Below are 10,431 nucleotides of genomic sequence, written 5' to 3'. Positions count from 1 at the left end.
TAATACCTAACTTCAAAATACTTATTACATATTTACAGCAATTAAAATGCACTGATTGGTTTATTAATTAACAAACTCGTTTATTAATAAACTTTCTTAAGTGAGTTTTGTTATTCTTACCCAAGCCTAAGATGCCAGAAGCTCCTCTAGACAAACATAAGAGACGAAGTCTTTGCACAGGGTCACTAGAACCACCTGTTGATTGTAGCTCCCTCAAACTTCTAGCAGCCATTTCACTTTCTTGTCTGGACGTGGCACTTTGAGGTCTGAGTGGCATGCTACGAACATTTCAAGCAGTTTCTTGTAAAATTTCCGAATAACGTTATTACAATTTTTTTTTTATCAAACAGCCAACACAATGTCTTTATTATTTATTATTATACAAGATATTTTACATACATAACTTATAAAGTTGTTGCTGGTACTTCTCGAAGACTTAAAGAGGGCTCAATTGGCAAATCCCCTTGATGTATGAAAACGAAATAATTTAGAAACTCTTACTTTCAAACGAAAATTAGCCCATCACGTTAAATCAAGTAATACTGGCAGCATGAGAGTTATAACTGCTAATATACGATAGTTATAGCTCCATTCGGTTAGCACGAAATATTATCAATTTGAGAAGCAGTAAAAAATTCTACTAATAATAGAATAGTAAACAGTGGAAATATTTTTGAGTCAGCCAATGCAACAATGACTCAAATATTACTATCAAAGCCGTACCTAATAATTTAAGTAACCATATCATATGATTTACAACATTTATTAATAGGATTGATATGTAGTTGTTTTGTTCCATTTTCCCTGTTCATCTGCTGAACAAATGAACTAAATTAATTTCAGTATTTGTTAATTTATGAGAAAGTCAACGCCGATTTACTTATATGCTTATTGCCAGAAACTGTAGTAGCATTCTGGTTTTCCGGCATTTAGAACTTTGCATGTATAAGATGTGACTACTAATTTAAAGTGAAAAATTCGATAGTTTAAAAAACATGACACAAATCGAAATCCACCCAACACGAGCCTGAACAGCTTACATTGCTAAAATCATACAGTGATTAGAGCTAAATTTATTAGCGTTCCACTTTCTAGGAACCAGATAGATTTAAAAAATACTTATTAAAGTATTACAGGTTCAGCAAAGAAACGACGAGGTGCGTTCTATCATTAAACGCTACAAAACCCGTGTTTAATTGGAAGAATCGCATTACAAATAATATTCTCAGTTTGCTTAATATGAATTGGGAAGAAGTTCTAACTCATATTACGACGATAGTCAAAGAATTTTCGAACGAAGTTTTGCGCAGGTTGTGTTGCAATTTTTTGTTGGTTTCCACAACTAACTTGGAAAAAGTTGGGTTTGCGAAGTTGCAAAATTTTGAAGAATTTTCTAAAGATGTCGGGGGTGGTAAAATTTGGTTAAAATGGTCTTTTATGGCCGAGTGTCATCATTAGCCAAAGTTGAATCTAATTTACTCTGCGGTAAAATTCTTCAGGCTAAGACTTATCAAATGGCAACATGAGACTGCTGTCATAAACAGTGTTAAAGCCCGTGTCCCATGCATCCGTTTATATTGCTTTTATATTGTACGATGATACGAAAGTGTTTCTATTGGTTGGAGATCTGTCAGTTCGTACGATGGCGGACGATTTGACAGATCTCCAACCAATAGAAACACTTTCGTACCATCGTATCATTGTACAAACGGATGCATGGGGCACGGGCTTTAGTCCATGTCCCATGTCCCATCTACCCTAAGACGGGTAGATGTCACCCTTAGAATCTTAAATGGAAGGGGGGGTCAAGTGGCACATAGTTACTACTTTACTGTTTTTTGTTGATAGATTTTAGAATAATCGTGTTTCAAAGTTGTAGAAACAGTTATACTAGCGTGAATTCAGATATTGGCTTTCAGGTTAGTGTTTACACGAAAACAATTGTATTGGGTCTGCTTGTAACACAGATGATTAGAAGAGTAGAGTACACTGTTAAAAACGTTGATTAACTGGCAGAAAATCTAGTTTAAACATTGATTTATTATTTTTGATTTTGATCTTATTTCTTATTTATTGATTATTTTACGTCGACAAAACTAACTTTCTATTTGCGGAAGAGAAATATCTACAATAAAACCTATGTCATCTACTTACGCAGAATTTTATAAGTTTTTCAAATGTTGTTAATTTTTCTGTAAACAATAATAAGGCCTGTTTTTAAACTCTTGCCTAACTTCACCGGGAATTGACCGGCATTGTGCTGCAATTCGCCTTTTAAGATCATCAATATCAGCAGGTTATGTTTTATAAACAATGTCCCAAAAGGACTTAAGATGTTCCCAAAGGAGAAGTCTAAGGGTGTTCAATCCGGTGATCTTGGCGGCCATTCAATTGGTCCCCTTCTGCCAATCGATCTATCCGGGAATATCTTATCAATGTTAAGGAGGGTTCGAAGATAGAATCGAAAATATTATTGTTTACAAGAAAATAGACGACATTTTGAACAACTTATAAGATAGTGCGTAAGTAAATCTCATGGGTTTTATTGTAGAAACTTATTTTCCGAAAATAAAAAGTGATTTTTCTCGAAGTAAACTAATCAATAAATCCTCTCAACTCACTCACTAGATTTTCTTCCTGTTATTCAACGATTTTAACGGTATAACCGAATCTTCTAATCATTTTGTACTATAAGGAGATCCAATGACATAATTTTTGTTTGAACACTAATCTGAAAACCAAAATCTCAATGCAAGCAAGTTTAATTGGTTCTGTAATTTTGAAACGCGATTATTCGAAAACCTCTGGACAAAAAGCAACAAAGTAATAACTAATGTAAATAAAATTGAACGCCTTTTAAAACGATGTGGCACTTGATTTAAGATTGTAAGGGTGACATTTACCCGTCTTAGGGGGTTGAAACAATGAGGCTAAAAATATTTCTCTAGAGTGCCCTCTTACAAATAAAATTTCCAGTCTTTCCGGTTTTTCATATTTTAAATTGCAAGAAAGATATTAAGGGTGAGAAGTTTTCAAATTGGCGCCCGGTATATATATCTTACAACTGTGTAGTATTTAAGTTTACATTTTTCCACATAGTTTTTTAATGCAAACACTATACAATTAAAATATCAATCGCGCACACTTTATAGCACAGTATACTTGAATTTATTTTTTTTTATTTTGTTATTGATTGTTAAATTGTAGTATTTGTGCTGCTTCGACATTTTATTTTAAAGGACAAGGTTTGGATATGTGAAATTCTGAACAAATTTCTGCAGCATTGATTGAAAAGTGTTGATGGTTTCAAACATTAACATGTTGAGAATAATTTTCACTTGTTGAATTGATCAGAGCATTATTACTTAGTGTCCATTATAAATAGGTATTCATCATGTTCGTTTACTTAGTGAGCCTTTTTATTTCAATTAAACCGTACTGAGAAACACTGGTTAATTAAATGTATTAATTTACACATGATTATATTAAATCACGTACCTGGTTTTATTTCTGTAGAAACTGTACCGCAGGAATGATTTAACTTTTTAAAATGATATGCTCTGTATCAAGCGATGGCACGATTTTATATCTACGTGTAATGGGATCGTTTTCCAACGTATCGACCGGAAAACCTAGTCTAATACCGCACCAAATAATTAAACGCAAACTTCATTAAAAAAGTGGCGGTTGATTAACTTCCGCGGGCCGCTGACACCTTCCTCAGTGCAAAGAATATTGATGTTTTTGAGTTAAAACGTTTCGTTGTATAAAATACTAATTGGAGTGAATTCGATGAATGACTTCAAATTTATGGTGAAAAATTGATGACTAACTATATTGAATGTTTTATGTTGTTCAGTTCGGTTGCTAAGACAGCGACTGAAAATGGAGTATAAACAAATACCGGCATGTAACATTAAAAAGTAATGTATAAAGTTGGAAATAACGATCAATAATGCTTTTATTTCGATCAGATTAACATTAAGGTCGCAATACCTGTAATATAAATATATCATTATTATCAAATAATATTAAGTCTGCTTGAAATAGAGGATTTGTTAATTACATTTTGTAAAACAAGAGTTTTTATCGATAATTTGTCAGCTGGTCAATCGAGATCATCTGAAAATGTTGTACAATAATCAGTAACCAAGTCAAAAATAAAAAATATATAGTTGTGAATGGATCATATTAACAAAAGCGTAGCATTTGCTGCACAACATATTTTGTGTGCTTAATGGTAAATTTTGATCAGTCTTGTAAATTTCTAACATTCTTTATTACGTTGCTGATACTTCTGAGCTAATCAAACGGGCAATTCGTACTATTGAGAGTGATTCAAAATCGGTATTCTTTACTTTAATACGTTTTTTCCGCGACCTATATTTTGACTGTACTTGATTGCTTATGGACACAATGTTTAGAGCTTTTGTTAGTTTTGGTTATAATTGGTTAATCATCTATTTTTTTGATAATCTTAGGCATCTATCACTACCAAAACTGGAAATTTGCAAACCTTTTTACAGTTAAAACTAAGAAAACAAATCAGAGTGTACTTCTCTATGACAAATTTCTGGAATTGATCACTCCAGTGTATTTATTAGCTCTCGAAAATGAAATTTTATGCTTATACTCAATTCTTTAAAGAAGTTGAATGGAAACCATGTATGAGTATAACTAAACATTACAAATAGCACGTAACTGTTTTTAAAGTTTTGCTAAATGTCGGTTAGCAATAATTACTATGCTGTTATTTTTGCAACGAAAATCTCAACGTTAATTACGCATTCACACAGATATTTGGTGACGGTCAAAAATAGGTGGCAGGGATAAAACTAGTTACAAAGTAGTACTGGTCGATATACAGCGTTATTATTGGATTGTTTTTAAAAATTCCTTTTAATGGTTTACGGAGGCTTACTTGGAGAGTAAGAAAAAAGTATTGGAAAAATAATTTTCGATAATTTTTGAAGATATTGTGTAACAGTTGAAAATCGAATTTCAGCTTTGCTATTAATTATTATTTTGAAATGGTCCCAACTTTGATTGGTAGTCTATTGGAGTACTTAAGTATTCAAACAAAATTATAATATTTACTTCAAATTATAAAAATTTTTCTCCTACTATTTTTTAGGTAGGTAGATAGTTTTTTTTCAAATGGTCAACTTCGAAACGTTATTCATGCCGTGTTTTCACGGGCCACTTCCTGGAGTTGCTGCGTGAGCCATGCGGGTGTTAACTAATACTCTCCAGTGTTACATTATTAAATAGTTTAAGAATCATTCGTATTTATTCTTGTTTCTTAAAAGATGCATATGACAGAGCCCTTTTGTGGAATACTCCACTTATTTTCTACCGAGGTTTCGTCTTTTCAATCCTCTTATGGCATCGCTCTTGAAATCCCACATTGCAAATCACTAAATTTCTGCAATAAAGGTGTCCGTGTCAAACGGTTCCGTTTAGGAAACTGAAGTGATTCCTTTGCATGTTGATTGTGGAGAAACAGAAGACTTTTGTGAGCGTGTGGTCAATCAGGCGGATTGCAAATCTACATAGCATAACATGAATACTACACCAGAGCCGTTCCGAATAGAAGAAAAGGAGCTTTAGCGAAAATATTGCCGAAAATACCCCAAATACCAAAGGACATTAGTATTAAAACATTTCGGAAAAATTACAGGAACTGGTGTGTATAGAAAAACTCGATAAAATGAATTTGCAAAAGTGACTAATTTCTTGTTGAAATAGATCGTCGCCGAGCCCTTTCGACAGTTACGTCATCATCAGAGCCGTCATACCCACGCGAGCATCAAGAACTCACGGACCATAAAATAGGACAGGATCAAACAGATTAAAATATTGAGCACATAAATTAAAATTTCAGAGGTCACATAAATCAAATAGTTCACTTCAGAGATAGTTTTAATTTACGTGACCAATATTTTAATCTGTTTATTCCCGTCCCTTTTATGGTCTGTGAGTTTTTGATGGTCGCGTATGCATTACTTGTGCCCTGATGATGACGAAGCTGTCGAACGCACGCCTAGTGCAACTCTAACTGATCTTGTTAGACCAAAAAATCTAACAATCTATTTAAACAAACATTGCAGCGCTTTAAAACTGAATAAGTTGCTTTTCTAACTGACCGACCATCAATATTTTCAAATGTCCTAACAACATCTTCTATAAGTTCTTTTAAATTGCCATTCTTATTTGTATAAACTGTGTTCTTTACGTTTGCCCACCAAAAAAAAAAACAAATCTAAAACTAAAAATCCGGTGATCGAAAATAGGACCGTTTCTTCTAAGCGAAGCGTCCGAAAATTCTTCTTCCGAATGATTCCGCACTTGGACAAAATTATGCTGAGGGGCTCCATCATGTTGAAACCACATAATATCTAGATCATTCCGAAGGAATTGAATATACCGACTTCCATTTAAGCTGTTCCACTAACCCAAACGTTAAATTCAAATTTAATTTGTGGCCTCCTTTGTTCAAAGGGGGGGTTGTGTGATTAAACATACCACAATTTGTAAATCGAGTTTGATCTGTCCATAATAAATTCGGACGCAGCCCTATCATCCCCTGAATGTCAAAAAATTTAAAGATGTGGTTACTACGTATTTGTTACTATGGAAACACTCCTGTCTGCCTTATATTTTTTTCCACGGCTAACTTCGATCAACTAAATTGAAAAAGTAAAAATCATTCACAGGCACTTCATGTTCGAAAAAACATAACGATATAACATCACTGAAATCGTAATAAAGTGCACTTTTCAATAAAGTTATACATAATCAAATATGGTTTTAAAAAATTCAAGTTGTGTCATGTGTCAAAAATGACAGTTAATTTGTAAAAATGTCTCATGCCATTTTCTTTCCAATGCAATTTTCTACAACTTTTCTATTTAATGTTTTCCTGTCAGATTAATATTAACGAAGAGGAGGAACTAGAAGTCATTTAAAACACTGCCATAAATCAGTTTTTTTCTCCTCACAGCTGTCACACACAATGTCTCCTCACAGATGTCAAATTTTATAAAAATAAAATTTGTTTCGAGTAGCGTCCATTTAACCTTCGTTATATCTGCTCTAGTTTCTAAGATCTCAGTACCAGTCGTCGAAAAAAACTCACCCTGTATATTTCCTTAGCGAAACTTTTCTTGGCTATAGTTAATAAAGTTATAAACCCAAACTCATACTCTTCATCGATTCTTTATCGTTCCTTGAAGTTTTCGCTCTGGAAACTGGGCCACCTTGTATATTTATAAAAGCAAATGTACCACTCCCAGAACAAACTTTAAAACAGTGAATTCTTCTCAACTGAGAAATTTACAGTTTGATCATCAAAATGGGGCCTTCTTTTCCTCTGCCTGTTATTGTCATCTGCTAGTTTTATTGTTTTAGGCATGTATCAGCAAGTATTTGTTCATATACATGGCAAAATTATCACTTATTACACTACGTTGGCATGTATTTGTGGTTATTTGTTAAACTGTGTTTTAGATAACTTAAATTATATAACAATGACTAACATGCATCTCTTACCTTCTTTGGGGCGATGCTAAATCGGTAAAATCCTTCTTTCGCCGATTCAAGTGACGCACGGAGCTCACGGTGTGTTGCTTATTGCAAGCAAATTGATACTTCTGACAAAGTAAACGTGGTTGAAATAAGAGAAAGTAACCGCAACTGAACAGCTTATTACTAAAATCACACTAAACGCCGTTCTTTTGTTATTATATTAACGCGTTTGAAGAATTATTTATTTATGGAAAACGAAGTAATTGATTTTCTGCCTTTGTTACTTTATGAAATAAGCGCTAATTTGCTTATAATATTATTGTCAGCAGTTCCGGAAGGGTTCTACATTAGTTTCCCGACAAAAATGTTGATGTTTCAAATCTGAATATTTAGTTAAAATAATGAACCAGGCAGGAAAATTCATTCATTTTATTTTGTCATTTTTTATTTTATTCAAAATTTATTTTCTAAAAAGTGCGTTTTTCTAATTACACTTGTCTTGTTTAGAGATTTTGGAGAAGGACTTTGATTAGTCTGCGAATGTGAAAGTTGTTCAAGAAAGTGGCCGCAACTGAACAGTTGATTGCTGAATTCATACTGGAGGCATTGCTCGTAAAGAACATTTAGGTCTGTATTGAGTCTGATAGATAGAAGTACTTCAGATTTTTCTTGAGTTTAAACGTTTTACCAAACCTCATGTCAAGAAATAATTGAAGAATGTCCGATCAATTATTTAATTTTTAAAACGTTTTTGCAAACAGTGAAAACTGATGTTGCTAAGTGAGGTTTTAAGAAATCGTGCACTTCTACTCATACGATGAGAGAACGCATTGAATTGAAGGTATTTCCATCATTGCTTTGGATACTCAGTTTAAAGATATATCTTGAGTCATTAAATTCTTCTCAACTAATTAAAATTACGCTTTTATAGTTTCGTAAGTCAATGATCCCTATATAGATATATTAGTGTTTCGGTTTCATCTGCTACGTTTGTTGATTTACGCATAGATGTATGTTGATTATTAGCTTTTTACGTAACGTTAAGAGTAAACCGTCATATAAAGGTGCAAATTAAATATAATTTTGCCATATTTATTATTTAGTTTTTGTGGAAATTTTACAGTTTAGGTAGTCGTACTTTACGAGAATTTTTTTTTAATTCCCACACAACACAAAAAAAAATGTTTGCGCCTACCGATGTAATGTCACTGCATTGTACGATTTAGCTACAAAAATGAATTTGACTGACTGTAAAGATTTTAAACATTCATTTTTTTCTTTGGCATAATGTCTAGTCTCCAATAAAATTGATATGACTGAATTTCTCTATAGATTTTAAATGTTCTATGCAGAATATTTTATATGAGTATACAGGACAAACGATGAATTTGTCCCCGTTTGAACATTTGAAATTCGTTTTTTCATTTTATTACATTTCTCGGGAACTTTATGACCCTGTGAGCAAAATATTCCAGATATTAACATATTAATTATGTCATGTCATGCAATCAACGACAGCCGCACCCAGAATTTCAGTACGTAGTTTACGCCCATCGGTGGACTTCTATTTTATTTGGCTAAAATAAAAAATCTGCAAGTATGCACAAAAATACAGTTTTTTCAGTTATGTATCGGTATACATATATTAGAAATGTGTAATATTTTCCGAAGTTGTTTAAATATTTAGAACTTGCATCTGTAAGCACTTTGCACACATTCCGGTTTCTAGGTAATAAGGAATCTAATATATTTTTTAGTCATTGGATGTTTAGTTGCATTTTGGTCGGCTCACATTTGTAAATGGCATTTAACCCAAATTGTCACAACAGTTTGTTGTAGATGAAAAATTATTACTATTATGTTGCAACTGGATTTTTTCCATGGTGTTTTGTTTTGCGTGTTTCAAAGCTTCAACTAGAAGCTGCTATCCATTGCGGAAACTTCTGACCCAACATGAGCCCCAAAATAAAAGTTTCTTAAAGAGTTTTGGTTCTTACAATTTTTTATAAATTGCTTGGCATCATCTACTATTTGTGCGAAACTACCTGTATGAGCTTTCTATTCCTGCTTTAGTTCAATTTGCAGACGTACTCAATTGATTGAGCAAAGTTGCAAACATCTACTTTTAATATTAATAATAATTTAGGTATTATGGACGCAATAACTTTCCTAAAATTTAATACTTTCGCAAAAGTAGTCGACGGACACAGACTGAATATAGGGAAATCAAATTGGTTAAAGTGTGAGTAATAAGTCAACTTATAATCAAGCCTAATTCAATGAAACGTATATGTTAACGCACATGAACGAAAACGCAACTTGTTTATGGTTACATAGAATTGAAATGTGGAAAAATTATAAAATCAAAATCACAAACACCAAAGAAATGATGGGAACTAGTAACTAAAAAGTACCTAATAAATAACACCAGTCAATGCGAAATAACACTAGATAGAGATAAATAAGTATGTACTTCTCACTTGTCTGACTTCTCTCCTCATGTCTGACTCTAACACCAAAACAGTCACTCACCTACATTAAGACATAAACTATAAATATATTCAGGTGAAAAACTTCAATAAACTAAATCTTCTTACAATTTTAAGTGAGACTATCTACGCTGCACTTGTATCTAAAATTTACCGTTACAACACACTTTAAAACAATTGATTATCGGATATACACTAATTAATAGATGACTGTACTTGACTGCGAAACAGTAAAGGTTAAATTCACGGATCAGTGAGAAATAATTTGACGATAAATTTCAGATTTTCTTTTAGTGTTGTTGTTTGTGCGGTTGTGGCTTTCTTCCTTCCGTATGAGTTCTATCTTTCCTGTTGCTGTTACTAGCCCAGAAGAGCCATTAATGTTATATAAACTTATTCTCGGAAGAATTTCTAA

The 10,431-nt window shown here is 32.8% G+C and overlaps 1 protein-coding gene across 3 annotated transcripts; it reads right to left on the bottom strand.

Annotated features, from left to right (window-relative positions):
• Positions 1–14: 14 nt before the first annotated feature.
• On the bottom strand, positions 15–10,203 carry LOC125505550. Of its 3 annotated transcripts, XM_048669545.1 has the most exons (4): positions 10,125–10,203; positions 10,008–10,059; positions 7,552–7,652; positions 53–278 (listed from the first exon to the last, which is right to left on the bottom strand). In XM_048669545.1, exons 2-4 carry the CDS (start codon positions 10,026–10,028, stop codon positions 68–70), a joined length of 333 nt encoding a protein of 110 aa, XP_048525502.1. In that variant the 5' UTR covers positions 10,029–10,059; positions 10,125–10,203; the 3' UTR covers positions 53–67. The 3 variants fall into 3 exon arrangements, 1 of the variants encoding a protein (XP_048525502.1); XR_007282241.1 differs by lacking the exons at positions 7,552–7,652; positions 10,008–10,059; positions 10,125–10,203 and adding an exon at positions 3,499–4,481 and having other exon boundaries at positions 15–278; XR_007282240.1 differs by lacking the exons at positions 7,552–7,652; positions 10,008–10,059; positions 10,125–10,203 and adding an exon at positions 400–1,582 and having other exon boundaries at positions 15–278.
• Positions 10,204–10,431: the final 228 nt, after the last annotated feature.

Source organism: Dendroctonus ponderosae, unplaced genomic scaffold (genome assembly GCF_020466585.1).
Source record: "Dendroctonus ponderosae isolate FM_Combo_2020 unplaced genomic scaffold, Dpon_F_20191213v2 Dpon_F_20191213_86, whole genome shotgun sequence".
NCBI classification, from domain to species: Eukaryota; Metazoa; Arthropoda; class Insecta; order Coleoptera; family Curculionidae; genus Dendroctonus; species Dendroctonus ponderosae.
This window is presented reverse-complemented; position numbering and strand designations above follow the sequence as displayed.

Excerpts from the sequence above, each read along its gene's own strand:
- LOC125505550 (XM_048669545.1), bottom strand. The coding sequence starts at position 10,028 with ATGAGGAGAGAAGTCAGACAA. Across the intron at positions 7,653-10,007 it reads TGAGGAGAGAAGTCAGACAA|AAGTATCAATTTGCTTGCAA; the intron begins GTGAGAAGTACA and ends TTACTTTGTCAG. Across the intron at positions 279-7,551 it reads TTAGCATCGCCCCAAAGAAG|CATGCCACTCAGACCTCAAA; the intron begins GTAAGAGATGCA and ends AAATGTTCGTAG.